General features: G+C 36.5%; 1 protein-coding gene across 1 annotated transcript in view; it reads right to left on the reverse strand.

Annotated features, from left to right (window-relative positions):
* The window catches only part of LOC135080909 (hemicentin-1-like), a 160152-nt gene that overhangs the window by 85270 nt on the left and 52547 nt on the right, over nt 1-22335 (reverse strand). The window contains exons 2-3 of the mRNA XM_063975639.1: nt 7872-8004; nt 3923-4131 (exon numbers count right to left, since the gene is read on the reverse strand). Coding sequence (XP_063831709.1) covers nt 3923-4131; nt 7872-8004 — 342 coding nt within the window. The remainder of the gene's footprint in view (nt 1-3922; nt 4132-7871; nt 8005-22335) is intronic.

A 22335-nucleotide genomic window follows, 5' to 3' on the forward strand; every position in this document is an offset into this window, starting at 1 on the left:
TGTGATTGGTTCGTGTGTGACTCTGTGCGTCCACGCGCACTGTGAGACCTCACAGTTATGTTTGTGAATACGGGCGTAAGTAATACTATGTGGAAAGATTATTAATTTCCCTGAAAGATATTCGAATTAGAAGCAAGTTTTTAAAGCTTTTTTTTACAGGTCTTAGAAAGACTATAGTTAAAACTTAACTTATAAATAAAATTACCCCTTTTACCTATTTTCCTAAATATAAAAGGCATTCCTACATTTTCATTTAAACTCGTAATTACAGCCAAGGGTCGCAACTCATTGTACAGGCGGCTCATCAAGCTGAATACTGTGGCATCTTAATCAGTTGTAATAGGGGTTGATTTGCAACAAATTTGTAAAGTTCGTTGTGCTGTCGACGGTGCCTACGATAAGGCAAGATGACTTTTGAAACGAGTGAACACTTATAACCGCGGTATTCAAGGCTCCGCAATTCTTTTTGTAGATAAAGCGACGTGGAAACGTGTTTTTATTAACTGAAAACACTTTCAGCTGGTAATTTATCAATTACAGTCCCACTAGATGGACCGACGATCTGGTGTAGGTGCGGGAGGTGCCTGGATGCGGCGCGGCGCAGGACAATCCTTGGGGGAGGCCTTTGTCTAGCAGTGGACGTCATTCGGCTGAAACGAACGTAGTAAAATCTGTCTGAAGGGCAAAGGCTATTTTATTGACGTCAGTATTATGTAGGTAGGACCAATCTAGAAAACAATTTATTAAATAGATTCTCTTATTCAGGTCACATTTATTAATGAACATTTATTTAACTGTTCTGAAATAATTTCATTTCGGATGCTTTTTAATTATTAATGAGGTTGCAATTGAGATTTAAATGATGTTAAAAGTGCGATATAGCCTCAAGCGTTGTTTTCGCGAACGACGCAAATGCTTAGTCACCATAATAAATAAATATATTGACAGGTATCTACCTAAATCTTTAAAGGCCTAAATATTTAATCTTCTCAAGCCATTACTTAGTCTGGATGCTTATTCAATTTATATTGGATTGAATCTGAGACGCAATAAAGAATAAAATGATCATAAGAGATCAAAGCTTCAAAAACATCTACAGACATTTGTAATAAAACTCTAACTTCAATTAAGATAATTTTCCTTCATATTAATCATATTAAATCCAAGCAAAATAATATTCATTCTATTGTATCTGCCATTTTTCAACTAATATAAGTCTACTTTTCTATCCCCATTTGTATTAATGTAGAGGTACTTAATCAAGTGCGATCGTTTTTAAAATTGAAAATAAATATTCTAAAGTTTATTACATACCTATTTACTGTAGTTTACGTGGACAGAGCCAATATTCAGAGATAAGTATTATTTAATACGAATTATTTTTGATCGATTTCGCCTTCAGTTGTTCCAAGAATTTAGGGAAAACGTCACTATTTAAATACTTTACAATTTCAACAATCGATGATATTTGATTCCTGTTTTGATCAGTTGATAATTGCTTCTCAAACGATTCGGTAAATGAACGTTCGAATAACAAAGACAAGCGCCTCTTGCCCTCCTCAAGAACTGCTATTGTGTTACTTAACATACAATTTATTCAATTAATTCCCTCCGAAAAGGAAAACAATTATTAAAGAATAACGACAATTTCATCTTTGGAATTTGTCTTTCAATTCGTTATCTTACAAATTTATGCGTAGGACAAAGAGGAAGAACTCTTACATACATCTATACTTTTGACCTAACCGTTATAATCAAATAGGTACTTAAAACCATCGGACATAATTGAGAATTACCATTCAATTCTAAATAAAGTTATAAGTAACATTAACCGCGGCGGTACACTAACTTTCAACACAGCAAGTGTACACTTTTACTCCAATTCACAATTCAATCAACTCGTACGCGAACTTTTGTTGATTTAGGTATTCGTATTTCGTATCCAAGCCCTTTACAAACACCGATGCTCGAGATTGTTAGACCTGAATGAGAATATCAAAGCAAACCACCGTCCGCGTTGGTTAATACCAGAGTAAATACAAATGAGTAGGTCATCTTCATAGAAACGCACCGAGCGTGGTTAGTATGTGAGCGCGCGCCAATACGTACCTATGCGGAGCGCATGCACACACTGAAAAAATTCGGGGCAACTCACCGCTAATCAACGCTAAATTTTGTCAGTGTGTGCGTGCGCGCCGCATACGAATTGGCGCGCTCACATACAAACCGCGCTCGGGCGTTTCTATGAAGATGACCTACTCATTTGTATTTACTCTGTTAATACACTACGTCACGTGATCCGTGCCACCTCCGACCCGTCGAGTATCTGACGTTCATACACTCACGTGCAATGAAACCGCTCCGTCGCGTTAAAACTGATCGATGACGTGTGCCTGTGTAATCCATCAACCGAAACACAACTCCTAAAAGGTTTTCGGGTCATGATATAGGTGACATTTTCATGTAGGCACCATTAAGCCAATAAGACCTAAGTTTGCTTTTCATTGTGTTGTTGTGTGTGTTTTTCAAGATAACTTTCGATTGCTATGGATTACTATCACCTTAAATTAGTTATGAACCCCAATAGTTCAATCACTTAGTTTGGAAAATTAAAGAAAAGTGGGTATGATTTAAATAAAAACGATAATAATATCAGCATTTCTAAATAAAGTGTCTGCTTTACAAGGCCACTCTTAATATTTTCTACTGGCTTCAGCACACAATTATAAAAACACTAAATTGATTATCCTTAATTCCTACATTCACACCCGTATTGGCAAACTCACAGTGCGCGTGGACACACAGGGTCCCAAAAACCTATTATAGACAATACTTGAGTGGCGAAATGACACACACGAACCAATCACAAATCTCTATTCAATGCTGTGCGTTCGACTTCGCATAGCGTTGCTGCTTCATTTAAGCAAGCATCGTTTGTGAATACGGCTGTCATTAACGTCTCGATTTTAATGATAATGTTATTGTGTCAATTTTTCTGCAAGTAAGTGTGTGATTTGGGTTTCCTCCACCGGAGACCTACACGGCTCGTGTTCGAGGCGTGTGTGTTGGGCGTCCTAATGATCCCTCGTCATTACCCTCTGATAACAGCTTTGTGGCCGATCGGAGCTTCTTTGAAGTCTGATCGGCATCCATTGCCATGGCTAGGTGGTTATTGGCAGACAACTTTAATGGATTACAAGAATCGGGCATGACATCGGCTTCATAAAGGCTTTCTCTTTTTTTAAGTATTACTAAAATAAATTGGTTTTTATCTCTAATTAAAATATTGGAGCACATCGGTTTATTCAAGTCCCTATCGAAGCCTATGAAATAATTTCTGTACACAAAATTGCTGGAATAACAATTGTCCCTTTAATAGAATATTAGAATAAGGGTTAGCCTGGAAATAAAGCTTATCGTATTCTGATAGATACGGTAGGTACTCGTAATACAAATATTGTGTGCGTAAGCATACATTCTGTTTATATTGGTCTTGATGTTTTCTATGTTTAATAAGTAGATATGTACGAGTAGGTATAAAGCAATGAAGTCGGTTAAAAAAAGTATAAAGCAAACGCCCTGGAGAAGGTCTAACTAAATACTGAATGTAAAAACTTATCTTAATTCGCAAATATCCAACTAAATTCTGATTAAATTAAAAGTCTATTTGGATGGACTAATAAAAAATCTGTTTATTTCAGACCACGCATGATCCATAGACTAATAAACTAATGACAATAGCGCTTACATAATATATCGTCACATTTTGTCAGGAACTAACATATTGTCTCATCATAATTTTGCTCTACCATCCCTTCGAGACAAATACTTGGCCCACTGTTTGCCAATTTACGCCAGAAAAAGTAGAAGTTACATAAAATAAAAATATACAGCTGATGAAAATAAAATAAAAATTACTTACTGATGACAGTAAAGTTGAGCCTGGAGTTCCTCGTCGGCGAGTTCTTGAAGTCCACTCGGCAGCGGTAGACACCAGCGTCGCCGGGCCCCACAGCATCCAGAAACAGCACGGCCGGGCTCGCCGCCGCTCGGAAGTACGCTCGGGTGCCGAACACCGTCGGCGACGACCATAGCTTGGGCTGGCTGGCGAGCCGGCCGCGGACGTCATAACTGTGTAGAAAATAAGACATCTAAACTAGGAGTAATGTCAGCCAGAATAATCCAGCGATTGCTGGGGATCAGACTAGCGATTTTTGTCTAAAAATGTGTTGAGACGCGTGTTTCTCTATTTTAGCGTTTCTTATGCCGCGTGTCTTATACAGTTCGATGCCGACACTGTTGGGCTATTATTGTAGCTTTAAATCTTTGACACTTCTAAAATGATTACTTTTATGAGAGTTCCTGTAAGTTAATGACAAGCTTATTCCCGGAGTTTCCGTGCGTGCACTTCAGTCTAACAGATAGTAGTTATTTAGGTACTGCTCTCATGTTTCCCTGATCAAGAAAATGTAAGCGATACATTTTATAATTCAGTATGAAAATACAAGAAATGTAGTTTTTCATTTGGACAGTCGCAATGTTAATTTCATGCTTCGCTACTCTACCCATCAAATCGAAACAAAAGATACGATCCAAAAAGGTCCGAATACGCTGAATCGATCATCATTTAAACGAGCTGATGTAGCTGTTTCAGGAACACGTAGCCCAAAGAACAAACACTATATCCAGCAAAAAACAACTCCTCCACAGAATTTTAACTGCATTCGGCCGGCCACGGAATGGAGCCACAAATCAAAACGATATCTGCGAACACGAAAACCGCTCTTAGCGGAGTTTTGGCTTCGCGATTACAGTGGTTGTAAAGCGGCCGTCAATCCGATAGTGAACGATGAAAGTTCGGCGGGCGAAGCTATCAAGACTGTAGACTACATTTAGGATTTACAAATGTATCTTTTGGGTATGTTTATTAGTTGTGCATCAGACTTGCACTGAGTTGCTTATGATTTTTGTATTTATTCTATATCAGTAACTGGATTCTGTGAGCTTCACTTGAATGCAAGGTGTCCTTGCAATAGACTATTTAAGCCTTAAGGTTATCTTACTTTCCTTTCCATCGTGAAAAGTTTCATAATTGTATTAACTGAAATGGTGACAGCAACCAAAATGAAACAATGTATCATGTGTGTGACATGTCACAACTGATGCGACTCTTAACGCTAAAAATTAAATAACTATGTCACAAACAGTTAAACACCTGTAAACTATGTTAATTGTTAGGATGTAATTTACGTAGGCATTGAAGTTCAAATACCGTCAAAAACTGTTAATAACATTTTATTAACAACTTTTACCATCAACCTACCCTTCAAACCAGTCTCGCCATTTATGTTGGAATTCTTATCGTTTCTACGCTTAATACAATTTAAAGCTATCTTGGAATTTTGTGTTTCCAATAATTTGAATTCAATAAGTCTGAAAGTCAAATTCTTTTTCAATACATTATACACAATTTTATTACCGACCTCTTACATTTATACGTCCCAAATATAGCTTACTCTACCTCCACTTTGTGATAACTACGAGTATATCGGCTATAACAGGTGGCACAACAAACAGAAGAAACATTATGGTATATCCTAGTGCTTAACTAAGTCAGTGTCTGAGGTATGGGACCAGCACGGGAGGGGTGACATTGACATAATAATATTATGACGTGACAGAGCAAACAAAACTGAAAGAAATCTGAAGTCATAATAACTTTTTAAAAAAATAAAACCGACTTCAAATGCGTGAACACAAAAAAAACTAAAAATTAAAAATATTGCGTATAAAAAAGTTCATCCCCAATTTTCCACCCTTGGGGGTGAAATATTTTCTTCAAATTCGCATGAAACCACCCTTTTGATAATACCTATTCAACAAAAAAATAATCGTTCAAATTGATTTATAATCGGCGGAGATATTGCGTATAAAAAAGTTCATCCCCAATTTTCCACCCTTGGGGGTTGTTTTTTCTATTATTAAATTTAAATGGGACCACCCTTGAGGTATTACCTATACGCCGAAAAAAGATTTGTTCAAATCGGTTCATAATTGGCGGAGTTATCGCGTAACAAACATAGAAAAAAAAAAAAACATACGGGTCGAATTGAGAACCTCCTCCTTTTTTGAAGTCGGTTGAAAACACCCTCCCGTGCCGCTTCCATACATCAGGCTACTGAGTTAGCTCATTCCGAGTCTAATGACAGTTTTTAACTTTCCCGCGGGACAAACTTGACCTTCACTGATTGTTTTTATTGGCGGTCAAGCTGTAGATCCTGGCTACACAGGAGTTGCAGCAGTGGGAACGAGAGGTGGGAAAAGTCCCGTGAATAATATTAAGCGCTAGACCTCAAAACATAAAGTAAATTCTATGCATTGAGCATTAAAATACTCATCTAATTTACAGTAAACATGCATTTGCGTTCAACTAGATTATGCTGTATCAACTGTTCGGCGTGAGTTGATTAGTTCCCAGTTACTAAACACTGCAGCTCAAGTCTGTGGGATCCATTACTGCACGATTTAGTTTGCTGTAGTTATAATGAGGCTCTCATCTGCTTAGTTTTAATCAAAGTGGGGCTAAGTAATAGGGGTAAATACGCGTTTGTCGACGGTGATTTCGACGTATAGGCTATTTTAGACCCATGGACAACTTGGGCTAATGACTTTTTCTTAAATGTATGAAAAGCTGTAAACTATCTGGAAACTAACATAAAACAACTTTTTTCCTCATTTTTTTAAACAATGATTACAGCACGGCCTTCGTTCACCTTTAAGGTTACCTTGAAAGTAAAAGGGTAACCAATTTCAACCCTATTGTTCTATTAAGAATTATTTCTGCTGAACAACGTTAATATCTCCTGAAATCTATTCAAACTCCAGTTACGAAATACTGAATTGAAACAACAGTAAATTATTGACGAAGTTCCCAATCGTAAATCAGTCAGGCATGTAGGATCTTATAAATTCAAAATTGCAGGCGGAAGCATATCGGAATTTACGACTATAGTTTTCAACGGATTTAAAGTATGCACTGAATATACGGGAAAAATAAAAGTGCAGTTGCTAAAAGACGATAAAACGTAAAAAAAAATAAAAGTGCAGTTGATAAGACGATAAAACGTAAAATTAGGTATATGATTGTGAAAAATCTTCTGATAATGTGACATGTTCCACGTGTATTTATCTAATTAACACAAGATCTATCAATTATATTGAGGTGAAATTATAAACGTTAGAATATAAAAAGTTACCCACTCTACTTATGAAATGAAATTTAATTTATGTAGAATATTTAGGCATATCAAATTGTACTTATTACAGTTTATTTGCTATTTTAAATTTGAATGGAGAGAATGGAATCTTACTGTCGAAGGCCAACAATTACTTTGGGTCGCTGCGCCAGCTTTTTTTTATACCTACATAACAAGGCTTTATTCATTTGACCGCAATCGCACTTGGTGTTAAGTGAGGTATAGTCTAGGATATTGGTACATATCTACTCTGTAAGTGCCTATTCACTATTCATAGATTCATAGCTTAGTTGGTTAAATTGAAATGAACATTAAAGCAATACGAAGTCTTGGGTCACTTTGGTCTAGTGAAATAAGTTGGTTCGATTCTGTTTTAAACTCTCTTTGTATAATTTCCAGAGTGCTTACCATGAGTTTACGTTAAGTGTGCTCGCTAGCGAATACGTCAAAAAATTCTATGAAGATTTTATTTCTTGAAATTAGCCGCTAGAGGCGCTGCACAATATATCATACATTTAATGTCATTTTTTACGCAGTCGCTAGCGAGCACACCTAACGTGAACTCATGGTAAGCACACTGGTTACTATAAAGCTTAGAACAAGAAGTGTACCTACCTGTAGAGAGGCTCTCCATCGGCCTCCTTGAACCACAGCACCATGGAGACGTGGTCGCCAGCCGCCAGAGGCTGGATGTCGCAGGGCAGCGCTGCCTTCTTGCCCAGCACTCCTTGCACGTGCGCCGTGGGCACTGAAACAAGACAAAAGCCTGTTAAGGGCAGAAAAACTGAAAATTGTTGAGTAAAAAATTTGAGATAGTACTTGAAGGGGCGACCTTTAGACACTCAAAATGTTTATCTATAATTTGAAACTCAGCACAGAATAAAGTATTTTATAAAGAAATTCCTTTCAGCTGGCAATTGTAAAATTAAATTAAAGTGAAATAAAATAACCCTCTACTTTTAAATTAAAAGACAATAAGTTTGTTTCAGAAAAGTGGTATCGACGAACAATTTAGAATTTATCACAGAAAAATATAGACCTAGGGTACCCAAATGTACAGTAACCTTTGTATATCAAATAATAGCACAAAAAATTACGATGTAAAGTTGTACTCATAGATCATAATAACCTGTAAGGAGATAAATTAATGAAGATAAAATCATTTATCCGAGGCACAGGGAAAACGGGGCCAGAGTATTAAATAGGTAACGTTTGTAACTTGATATTAAAACCAAGCCTATTTTTCATGGGCATTGTGTTCGCCCTTTTTTCAGGCTGTACAAAATTCAGGGTCCTCGAGCTCTACTTCGTTTGGAGACATTCCTTTGACATACCCGACACTGTACATTTTTCACTGCTATAGAGGCTTGCTCAGGTTGCTATTTTATTTTGTCTGTCGAAAACATAACATCAATATAATGATAAAATTTTTTTTTGTTTTCAGTACAAAAGGGGTGAATCGAGTGAACAATGTACCTAAGCCAAAAGAGTGACCTGCGACCCTGATGACAAAGCTTTTTTTTAATGAGACAAAGTTTATTATTTCATGCGCACAATAAAAACTACACTTTGGTAGCAAGTCCCGTGGTTTGACCCATTTCAAGGCTTAATATTTGCCCAGTAACTATACATTAGTGTATTTGTGCTTCACCGCTTTTATGTGCTTTGATATGCCGCAGCGCGTTTTGTTAGACTGATCATAATATTATTTACTAGCTTCCACAGATAATGCGGGATAAACATTATACGATATGGTTTTACAATAATTTATATTCTACCAAATACACTGTAATTTACTTAAAGCTATAACTAGTACTATTTAAGTGTCTCACGTAGGTGCTTACAAATCGCCTACTGGTATATGGTACAGACAAATGGCCGGCGCAAGGTGTAGCGTGTTGGGCGAACGCGACAAATAGAGCTGTTGCGCACGCGACAGTTACGGATGAAGGCCGTTGTCACGAGACGTTTGGACATACATTTGGTTGTATTTGATTTAAAATATGAGAAAAAATAAACGTCTTACTACAGGACTACAGTTATTGCTCGTAGAATGAAACTTAGAAGCTTAGGTTGGTTTGGACAAATTCTTGACTGTAAGACTGCCTTAAAAAGTCTGAAGAGATTCGCTACTTTTCTCACTTAACAAATGATGTATAAATAAATATCCCAAAAAAAAAGTTAGCTACTAATCTATAAGTAGTAGCCAGCAGTGACTGACTGAGATTCAACGATCAACATTGTCGATGCCAATTCTAGGCGATATCGCATTACAATCGTAGGCGTGTCGGTACGCTACATGGTTTTATTACAAAACCAGTGGCCGCCCGCGACTTCGTACGCGTGGACCCCGTTTTACCCCCTTAAGAGTTGAATTTTGCAAAATCCCGTCTCAGTGAGCACCTACATTCTAAAAGGAAACCCCATGCAAAATTTGACTGCACTTATAGTTTTTGAGTGATGAGTGAATGAGTCAATCAGTCAGTGACCTTTCGCTTTTATAGATATAAGATAATAAATAGTAATACAATCTTAAACCAAAGTTCCCAGCCTACCATGTCTTATCATAAACACAAACTGAGCTCAACTCAAGAACAAACACGGCAAACCCTCAGTTAGTAATTAAACTTTCAGTTTATTCATAAGCAATTTGATATTTATGGTCGTCCGTAAACGGTTCACTAGTCACGACTTAAGGCAAGCCTGTTGTAATTTAAGATCTGACGGTGTGTTGAGTTAGTACTCCTTTAAATTATAAACGTAAAGTAGGTTACAATAAAACAAACATTAATTACAAGACATTTTGGAAAAAAGTCAAGTAAAAATTAAGTATCAAGACAGCGCATCAGACGTTTTCGTTGCAAAGTCGCCCCTATCACAACTACGTAAGATACCACAGTATTTACGTTGACGTCCTGTCGACTGTACACGGTTATGAAATAATATTGTAAGTAGGATCAAGGTTGGCATCATTGTGCGAGACAGGTATCTCAAAATACCTATATGGATCTAATATTGGTATTTTGAGATACCAATATTAGATCCATATTAGTTCTGTGCGTATGTGTCTGCCAAATGTAATCTCCTCTTACAAACTTAATGGGTATCGAAACATGACTGGTCCAATGAAGTACAATCGAACAGAACCGGGGCGCGTGTGAAGTGAGAGGCGACACCGTGCGACTTGACGCTTGACTGGTCCCGGGTTTGATACCCGAAATCCGAGACGTGGGAATGTCCTGAGAATCCAATTGAATTTCGCTTTGTAAATTTAATCAACACCATTTGATCTAATTGAAGCCTTGTTTAGCATCAAAGGTCTATTAATTTTGACATTGCGAAACATGAAAACAAATACTCGTAAACAAACAAGTCGGAGTTAAGTTAAAAGTCAATGTCTATTATTATTGTCGAGTCGTGATTTTGGTTGAATAGAAATTGATTAAAACACCAATAAAGCAACACAGTATTTAATTCAGATAAGTTGAATAACACAAACAGTGTAACAATTCATCAACTTTTACTTACAATGGCCTTGACTATGTACCTAGTAACCTACCTACACCTAGCCCACCTTTCTACCTAAAACATTTCAATTTGTTCACGTGCCTAGATTTCAATTAAAAGTAGGATATACTACTCTAAGGATATAAACAATATCACAATGAATTCTGTATTTTTTTGCGTGAAGAAGTAACCACATTTTATCCTCAAAAACATTCCCGTTTATGTAGGTACTATACATAGATACAGTTAACTATATTTTATTATTGCTAACCATTCTTTTGGCCCGACAGTTGGGGAAAACGTTTATAAAATCACTCAATAGGAAACCCGACAGCCAATTTTCCCTCCGAGTGTGTCATGATTTCTAACAATTTTGCGCGTCTATCGGACCACAATGAAGTGTTGGTTCCGTAGCTTGAAGACATGTGGATTTGATTTATAACATTTTATTTCCTGAACAATAGTATCGGGTTTACAAACTACTATGACCTTACCCTTTCAGGCTTCAAGTTATAATTCGTTTGCTCGTGAAATCGTTCAACTTTATGATTGTGCTGATTTCTTTTTCTACTCCTGGAAGAGTGAATATACTCGTAAAAGGTTTGTACCATATGACTTTATTAAGATCTGTTTTTTTGTTTGCAACTTTTTCAGTCAGCATTTTTGGAGCTTTTATGCAGATATAGCATAAGAGCTTATACGCGCAATGCAAGTAGCTCTTCAAAAATTCCTCTTAGTCCGGCATATACGAGCTTGTTAGCGCGTGTACGTTAAAGAAAACTCTGCGTTGGCATAAGAGGCGTATAATTATACCTACTGACTCTTAAAAACACGTTTGATAAGCAAAAACCCCTCCAATTAAAAATATAAAGTCTGCATTGGTGACGGCAAAAATGTGACTGTCAAAGTATAGAAAATTTGTTTTGAAGTCGGCAAATATTTTAGTATAGAATAAACATATTTATTTGAAACTAGCGGCCGCCCGCGACTTCGTACGCGTGGATCCCGTTTTACCCCCTTCATCTATCTTACGCGGCTTAGATTTTTTCATACAAATGTTTTTTCCCGCTAACTCCCGTTCCCGTTGGAATTTCGCAATATCCTGTTTAACTAAGCTTTAAGTTTACTAAGGGACCTGCATGCCATCAAGCGTCTAACTTAAGCGGTTTAGATTTTTCATACAAAAGGATTTTCCCGGTAATTCCTGTTCCTGTGGGAATTTCGGGAATTCCTTTCTTAGTGCACCTCTACGGTACCTAAGCTACGTCCTTTATAAATGTCAAGTGCCTACGTTTAGCCGTTTAGGCTGTGCGTGGGTATGTCAGTGAGTCAGTCATACAAAAGGAATTTCCCGCTAATTCCAGTTCCCGTGGGAATTTTGCAATATCCTGTTGTAACTAAGCTTTAAGTTTACTAAGGTACCTGCATGCCAAATTTTAAGCGTCTAACTTACGCGTTTAGATTTTTTCATACAAATGTTTTTTCCCGCTAACTCTCGTTCCCGTGAGAATTTTGCAATATCCTGTTGTAACTAAGCTTTAAATTTACTAAGGTACCTGCATGCCAAATTTCAAGCGTCTATCTTACGTGGCTTAGATTTTTTCATACAAATATTTTTTCTCGCTAATTCCCGTTCCCGTAGGAATTTTGCAATATCCTGTTATAACTAAGCTTTAAGTTTACTAAAGTACCTGCTTGCCAAATTTCAAGCGTCTAACTTAAGCGGTTTAGATTTTTCATACAAAAGGATTTTCCCGCTAATGCCCGTTCCCGTGGGAATTCCTAAGTATCCTATAACCTGCCCAGGAGTATGAAGAATAATTGTACCAAGTTTCGTTAAAATCCGTCGAGTAGTTTTTGTTTCTATAAGGAACATACAGACAGACAGACAGACAGACAGACAGACAGACAGACAGACAAAAATTTTACTGATTTCATTTTTGGCATCAGTATCGATCACTAATCACCCCCTGATAGTTATTTTGAAAATATATTTCATGTACAGAATTGACCTCTCTACAGATTTATTATAAGTATAGATGAAAATACAAATAAACACAGAAAAAACACAGCGACGGCGCAGGATCAGTATAAATATAAGCACGCGGGTGCACAAGCGTGCCCCGAGTTTTTTCAGTTGGTGCCTCATCAGCCAACAACCGTTGAGTATTTTTACATTAGGCTGAGTTGCACCACCTATCTTGAATGGTAACTATGACTATAACAGGTGCGTTTTGTGTGGAGTTTTACAGATTTTTGACGTTTGTCAAAGTTAAAGTAAGATAGTGCAACCCAGACTTAAGTACCGGTTATTTTTATTGTTACAGTTAAAATAAGGTGGTGCAACTCAGCCTTAGAGATAACGGCACCCATTGATACGTGGTGTGGTATCGAATGCCACTCGTAAGTAATACTGGCACTATAACAAATTTTATATTAGCTATTAGATAAAAAAAACTGTTACAGTGTCAGTATTATCACAGAATAATAATAAGTACCTACTACGTACAGAAGTTTTACTTCGCGAAGGTATTTAAAAAAATGTATGCTCAATGTCATTAACAATATGGTGTAATTTAGCCTGTCTCAAGAGTCAAGCACTATTTTGTTGACAAACGTCAGTGATCGGCACTGCGCCGAAGCAATAGGGCTGACTTCGGTAAAATGATGTGACGTGAGGTGCCAAACTGCGGAAAATGGCGGAGGAAATACATGATTTAGCACATTTAGCATGAATTATCATGAATAATATTAACTACTTATTTACCTCTCAGTGTCTTGAGGCAACTTACAAAAGTACATTCTGTGTTTTTATTATTATTTAGGCAGTTAAATACTGCACAGTATTTAGTACACCATTTTCTTTATTTTCTTCCATCATACACAAGAATACGCGTGCGTGAGTCAATGTTCGCTCGTATGTGAGGCCTTGTCGAATAGTATCCTGTAGGTGGGCCATCGTGCGTGTTTTGTTTTCGATGTAAACTCGCGGAGATGAACAGGCCTGGTATTATCTTAAATGATATCAAAATAAACCCCCTGCGCTAGTGTTATGTAATGTTGGAAATAACAGAATATTGCCAGCTGAACCCTAAAGACGTGTCCGCGTCCGTCCATCCGACTGTCGGCGGCACGCGCCCTCTAATCCGGCGGTCGCTGAACACAAAAATGTGGGAACGGCTGAATCAGGGCGGGTAAAACACTGGATACGACAATAAATAACATAAAACATACACTTTTTGGTTTAACATTTGATATTATAAAAGTATTTGCTTTTTGTCTATTTACTCAAGGTTTTACGAGGCTGTAGATTTATATAGCTCGTAGAGTACTCGAGAACTTTATAAGCCATTGGGGCAGAAAAGTTCTCGAGTGACGACCACAGAACGAAAAACTTAGTGTAGGCAGACCTCCCATTCGGTAAACCAACGATCTGTATATTTTTGCTGCAAATCTGCCTCCTATACTACAACTATAAGCCTATTCTATACCTCTACCAGAACAAAAAAACTCTACCTCAAATATACGACTATAGTAACTAATCTGTAAAACCGTTGTGACATTTATCTAAAGTATTTTACATATTCAAACCTCTGTACAATATTTACAGCAATAAAGATACCGAATACCGAAATGAATGAACCATTTTAATATTCTTCATAAAAAAATGCTTTTACCACAATGAGTAAAAGCTTAAAATGTGTTTATCCTGTTGCAACAAAAAATATTCATTATCCTTATGGTTTGTAAAAGCAGGGTAAATAAAAACAATACAGCGAATAATACCTATTCATTTTGTAGGTAAATGAGAACAAAGTAAGCCTGTTCTCGCTACTCCGTATGCTAAGGTTTTATTTTAGCTAATTAAATAATAAAACGATTTTAAAACGATTCTCGCTATATGGCTACAATACCAAGATGAAAAGTTACCAATCACCGCTCAACTAACAATACGTAGTAAGTGAAAAATTGGCTGTGGGACGTTTACACTCATCCATCATGTTTTTTTTTGATATTTTTAACCTTAAAAATATCACACGACCAATTTTTTACGTACGCAGTATTTTTTATTAAGCGACGCAATGCCATTACGCCGCTTAATTTGACTACTCGTACAACAGATGTTAAATACACTTTGAAATAAGCAGGTGCTTTCATTTCCCTCCTACAAACAAACGAACGTTTTTTTCTACGCGATGAGAATTTTCGTGCCGAGTTTCCCAGAATCGACAGCGGCATTATTCTTATAGATAATTTAATGAGATGTTGTTAGACCGTGTGAGAGATTTTCTGAGTAATATTTAGATTGTTGAGTTTCTGCGAATTTTTCATTACCTGTTTTGGGGTGAAACGTTTTCAAAGTAACCTTCGTTTCAATATTCTGAATTCGACAAATACGTCGCATTGGACCAATCCATTCTAATTTCCTTGAATTTTTAGACCTAAATCAATAAATCGTTCACCTTTCGTTAGTTTAACATAGGCCTAAACATTTTAGATTATGAAACACAACAGTACCAAGTTGATAAGTTTCGCACGAGTTACCACGACTTTGAGTAAATTTTTAGGCGTTAACCTTTCACATACCTATAATGTGCTAATCTTTAAAAAATATCAAGTTAACAAAGTTGGACAGGAAACCCGTAAAACAACCAAAAACCCTGATCCAACAGAGCTCAAACACAACATGGTAATATCTACAGAAAAAGACAAAAAATCCATAAAGCGGGTTGTCCCTTAAAAACATGGGAGTCATACATCCAAACTTATGTTGTTTCCATTTTCAGCGTTATTTCTCTCGAATTTTCCGACTGCCAAAGCAACTGGGGCAAGTGTAATGTTTTAATTAGCACAAAATAACTTGTGTGTACGCGTAACAGTTAGTGCTATTACAAGATCTGGAGACAGTGTTGTCTTAATGTGTAAATCTTTAATGAAACTTTAGCTCTAGACATTGGTAGGGTTAATATTGGGACTTGTAAAAGTGCTTTTTATAAGCCTACTTGCATAAATAAATGAGTTTTATGAGTTTTTTTAGGGACAAATCTGTTATCTGATGATATACTTAGGTACAGTGAGGTATAAAAGTGTAATAGGTATATCCAAAAAAAAAACGCATCCTATAAATAATGTCTGCAATTAATTTAGTCATTATCTCTTGAAATTCATAAGAAACGGATTATTCTTCTATCATGGGGCTGTAATTAAGAACTTGATTTTTTAAAAAATCTAGTTGGACCTTTTTATTATATTCGTTTGCCAACCGTAGCTACTGTGTGTATCTAACAGGAATAAAAAACTCCAGAAAAACTCTGAAAGAAACAAAGCATTTTAATATTTAAGCGCTGGGCCTTTTGTTTAAACACAATCACGAAAAATCCCATTGTTAAATTTAACACTCAAAATGTTATTTCTGCTACTTCAACAAAGCGGTTGTTAATTCCACTCTTGTTTAACATATGTGAAAAAGTTTTCATTTCGCGCGCTGCACGCAAAGGGTTTATGTTGTTATACAAAATACGACTTTTGACTTTGGACTGTGGGAGGCACAGATGTTAAGCATTAATTTAACTCAATGGGGCCAAAACTAGGACAATGCCACAATACACGGTGATTGCTGTCTTTTTAAAGGAGTAATAACGTGTTTGAATAGCATTACGGTTCATTCAAAAAGGCTCTACATCAAGAAACAGCATGTAAGTTGGAATATGAGGTCCAAGAACTGGGCATAAACATCGAAAAGTAGTCAGTAAGATTCTCAGATCAGTGGAACTACACCGCAGAAGTTTATACCGTTATCTCGACAATATAGCCTGTCTGGGTTCCCTATTGGTCGCTATGAAATCTCTCATTAAAGATCATTTGAGAATTTAAGACGGGGCTGTATAATGCAATGAGATTACCAAATTCAACATTATCAATTTCATGTTTACATAAATAGATTCATCAAACGTATTGGAGGCGAAATCCCATCCCTTACTGGCAGCTTGATGTGGAAACATCAAAGGGGGCAAAGATGACTTTCTTCTCGGCTTAATGGGGCGGCCATCTTGTGTTATTCCCACATACGAGTACGAGCAAAGACACATATTTATTAGAGAGCCCCGAATGCGGGCAATGTGGGCTTATCTGCTCAATGGCCAGATTGCAAGATATTCAGTATCTCTATTCATTGTCGGATAGTGAAAAGGGACAAGAATATCAGAAAATATAGTGATGCGTCTTGTTTTCGAGATATATGAGAAAGATAATGGAAAATATCACAAATTTTGAGTAGGTTGGAACTAAGTAGAGTAAAAAGAGTTCATTTTAGTACTTAAGACTTATGCTGATAAAAAATTAGAAGCGCTCTTGGTCTAAACTGAATAAAAAATTTCATTTGGTACTATAAAAAATATAGCTGGAACATACGTAGTCCTGAAGCCATATTTTTAAAAGTTACTTTTACATGGCATACTTATACAATTTGCAACGTCTGTATCGATCATCTGCATAGAACACAAATACTCGTAAATAAACATTGCAAGTTTGTCGCTGTATCTTCTAAAATATACCGTGATACCCTCAAGTTAGGGTCCAAGACCGACATCTGACAAGTTAAAAGCGCCATCTGGGTTTTGTTTATTTGTTCAAGACACGTTTGCAGTGCTAAGTGGAGGGAAAGAGCAACACCGGCTCCTGATGTGGTTGTTACTTATAAGTGTAGGGAACATCGAAGTTGTAGTACTTTTATAAGTAGGTACTTTCTGTTTGCAAGGTTTGTTGTCACGAAGTTACGGAAGTGCTTGAAAGTTGTGTAATCGTATTGCTTAAAAGGCTTGTTGTCTAGTTTTCTCGTTGCAGAATAACTGCTAAATAAGTGCTCATAAGACCTTTTAATTGGTTAGTTAGAGATTTGCTCTCTCTCGACTCGGAGATTTAGGGTTCAATATCCAGGTAGGACATTACAAAGTGTAGAATCTTTATCTAAAGTACTATTTGAGCTATTCTGATTTAAGTGAAGCTAATATTCCTGACACGAGTGTTTGTAAAAATGTAACAACAACCCCCAAGATAGAGATAAAAATAGCTTCAATCCACTAAATACCAATGAGCAGTCGATACACACGCGACACGCAACAATAAATAAAGATTCAAGCATTATCTCCGCCCTTGAACAAAGCCCGCACTATTTGCTAGCATCGGATTCGGATCCACGGCCTTAGGCTAAGAACTCACGGCACGATTTTCACCCGCGCCCGCGGCGGTTGTGGAAATGCGGTTTTATTTCAAAACTCACGGGAGCGGTTATTTGCGCGGTTATTCTAAGAACTCACGGCGCGATTTTAAATCGCGTCGCGTGCTAAGTCACTGGTGCAAAACGGTCACCCGCCGATCGGACGGTTTTCGCGCGGGCGAAAACCGCGTCGTGAGTTGTGCATTAGTTTTTACATAAGTATCTGCATTCTGGTGAAGGTCGCGGGAGGTACCTGGATGCGAGCGGCGCAGGACCGGTCTTTGTGGAAATCCTTGGGGGAGGCCTTTGTCCAGCAGTGGACGTCTTTCGGCTGAAACGACGATCTGCATTCTACAGAAACTGCGGGCCCGCAACCACCGCGGCGGGCGCGGGTGAAAATCGCGCCATGAATTCTTAGCCTTAGGCTGCTTTTCCACGAGAGATGTGCGTTGCGACGTGTTTGCCAAGCATCAATAGAGTCACACATTTACCTGTTCTCATCGAAGCTCTATATGGAATGGAAATAATTCTTAGCTGAGCGAGATTTTTGTACATACAGAAAACGACAATGAATGCGAGGGCTGTGTCGCGAGAAATGGGTGAAGGACTTTGAATGAGAACCTATCAGTTGCTAGGTAACGTGGAACATAACGTAGCAACTGATATCTGGCGTATTTGAAAACAGCTACGTATCTTTATGACGCTTCTAGACACCAAAGGTTTCTTTTTATCAATGAGAATGCGTAGGCAGTAAGCGATTTTTCTCTGAAAATAATGTAATGTACTTTTTCTATTTCCACAAAATCCGGTCCATGTGAAAATTTTTGGAGGCAACTAGGAACTTTTTCAACTATTACCTAAGCCAGCATTCAGTGGTGACTGAGTTTCCCAAAATTCCCAAGTACCTAACCTACTTAATTAGATTAATTAGTCCAAAGACATATTTTTAACCATTTCAAAGCTTTACTAGCACCCTAGCACATTCAGCTTGCTCAAACATCCCTTGTGGAGAAGCAGCCTTATCCCGGACCGGCGAGATTTATGACGTCATTGCCGCCTAGAAGACAGACTGCGCAATCTCTGATAAACAGTTAATTAATAAGAATATATTTACTTTCAGTCTTCCAGGGCACTGCTCTTTGAATGAACGAATCTTGATGTTAGCAAGTGGGTAATAACAAAACATGAACGTGTAGGTATCGTGGTAGATTTCCCATGTAAAACTCTCACTTATTTTTTAATATGCGAGAGTTTTACTTAAACAATTTTTCGGTTTGTTTAAGTTTAAAATTTGTGCTCAGCTAATCTCACTAAAAATAAAGAACAGAATAATGTTTAAAATATTATGAACATAGACCGTGTTTGAATGTGGTTCAATTTACACATAATGCTGACCGCATTTTCACTAATTACAAAGTCAAACATTCAAAATTCATTAACCCTTTATATGTACTTTAACGGCACGAGTATAAAATTTTATTGAACCATTACACGGAGTCCATCTTGTAAATCCCTCTGCAATATAGAATAGCTTTTCGATAGCAATAACCGAGTAATCCCAAATTCCTCACATGCTCGTAGCATATTTCCTGTGGTATATAATTATAGAGAATACCTATTGAATATCCTTAGACAAAACTTCAAAATAATAACATGAACCTTCGGATGCTTGCGCTAAAATTGGAAATGGCATGTGCTTCCAGTCTAAGCAATATTATTATGATCAGATTGGAGTCCAAGCGCCAAACAAAATTGTTAACTTGTAAAAATATTGTTTCAAACTTTTAAACAACCGAACAGAATTTAAAGCACATTTGCTCATCCACTTCTATTGTTCATGTATCTTAAAAAATATCGTCTGTTTAAGAAGTCTATTAGTGTGAACAGCGATTCAGTCTTGCATAATAATATTTCACTTTAGTAAGTAAGCTCTAAGAGTTTGTAGGAAGCCAGGCGATTCGCAGGATATATATGAAGGTTGTAATGTTTCTTTGATAAAGATAAATAAGTAAAAGATAGGTATAATCGTAGTTAGGCATGTTCAATCAAAAAGCAGTCTTAATCTCAACTTCAAAATAAGAAGTGATTAAAAAGTTTTGGTAAGAATTTCTTTTTGACAAACAAACTCATCTCTAAACTTGATAATTTGTTAGTTTGTTACAACTCCTTTGTGGAATAATGACTGTCGGTGTTCACTACTACATTAAACAAAAATTCTGTGAAAAAGACGCAAACTTTCTTGAAAAAAATGGCAACTCATTAAAAACCTTAAGGTATTAGTGTTGGTTATGTAAATGGATAGTAGTAATCTTTTATCTTCGGCTGACCCACAAACTCCTAAAAATGTCTGAAACTCAACATAAATCGCATGGAATTACATCTGTTCCTAAATTCGGGCCCAACAAACTCTAAAAGAACCTTAGGAGATTAACTCTAACTGCAGATGTTATCTCAAACAAATCGCGTTTCTTAAAAGGCCTTATTCAGCGAAATGATTACGTTTCGCGACAAAACATCAAAATAAGGGTGCGCGTTGGTATTTTCGCTTCGACCGAACATTTCAGCAAATCTTAAACGTTAACTGAACTTGACTTCTTGGGAATGACATCTCGACGACTCGGAGAGGATTTAACTTTCTCATTTAGATAAAGAAAAGGTTTTCCTGTGAAAATTGACGATTAAATTATTGCGGTTATTATTTTTGCTTATTTTTTCCTTGACAGAAGTCCGGGACTGAGCGATCAAAGCTAGACTCTTGCTCAATTATGTCGTCAGTCGTATCCCTAGCTTATAATGTGTGGGTTTATAGAATCTAATTTAATTCTTGGGCTAGGTCAAAGAATTAGATCTCTTAGAACTCAAGAAAAGGGTCGAGCGTAAAAATATAGAGATTATTATTAAATTTCCTTCGACCATTTAGGGTAAACCACCCAATTATTGGCACTTTAAGCAGCTACTTCACAAAACCGGTAAAATTTACATGTAAAAATATGTTTTATCCAAGAAAAAAACATTTATATTGCTCTTTTAATCTTTGCAGAATATTATAAAGTACTTATCATTAATAAATTAAATCATTTATTCAATATAGTGTACCATTTAAAAAAATACCTCAAAATACCAGTTGTTGGCATAGCCAAACCTTTTATTGGCAGTGATAATTACCTATTATTGGCACTGTTCTCGCAAGACTGAAAAATTGCTGCTAGGTCTTATGTAGAGGTTTTAAAGAGATTCATGATAGAAATAAACAAAATAAAATCCTTTGTTAAAAAAAAGTAACATTTTTTTTTGTATGGGAACATACCATATCAGTTCAAACGCTTATATTTAAATATATATGGTTTTAAACTTTCCATAACCACTTTTATCAAATCTTCTTTTCTCTTCGGAAATCCTTTTTTGCTACTGATTTTTATTTTATCCAGTCAACAAAAAGCTGTTCTTCCTCGTCAGTTAAAACTGTGAACGGACCGGTCTTAGAGCGATGATCAGGATGTTTCAATCTGAATTGTATAGTAGACCGTGGCACCATTTTCAAAGCCTTTCACAGGCTTATTCCACTAATCCCCGTCAACGGGGATTAGTGAACTTTTTATTCATTAATCCCCGCTAACGTCAATGGAGCTTATAATGGGGATTAATGAACTAAAAAGTTCATTAATCCCCATTACTTTATTTTATTTTTCTTTATTCAGAAAACTACGTTAAAAAATAAAATACTAATGTAAGAATCATATACCTTCTATTTATTATTGGATAACAACTCACTTATTGATTATTTTTATAATCAAATTAAATTAAATTTAAGATTGATTACAAAGCTATTAATTAACACCATTTTTATCTTGTTACATTTTGGGCCAAATTTGTATGTAATCGTTTCCATCTTCTTTTAAATGATGAATGAGGAATAACGATTCAATATCCATAATGCTTTTGGTTAATCAGGTAAGTGTTAATTTTTTTTAAGTATTGTAATCAGTCTTAAATCCCTTTAATCCCCATTATAAACTCCATTGGCGTTAACGGGGATTAATGAACAAAAAGTTCACTAATCCCGTTGACAGGGATTGTCAACGGGGATTAGTGGAATAAGACTTTGAAAGGCTTTGAAAGTGGCTAAAAAGATAATATTTTTTATTGGCACCTTTTTAACCAATGTTTGACACTCGTGCCAATAAATGGATTTTATATAATTGGCAGTGGGCCAACATTTGGATTGGTGTAACCAAAACGTTAGAAAATATTTTAAATGCAATTTAAACTCAATTTTGAGACAAACAGGGTATAATTTTTAATAAACTCAAATTATTTTAAATACCCTTTTATTGGCATGTGTGCCAATAAAATGGA

This window comes from Ostrinia nubilalis, chromosome 18, assembly GCF_963855985.1.
Source record: "Ostrinia nubilalis chromosome 18, ilOstNubi1.1, whole genome shotgun sequence".
Taxonomy (NCBI): Eukaryota; Metazoa; Arthropoda; class Insecta; order Lepidoptera; family Crambidae; genus Ostrinia; species Ostrinia nubilalis.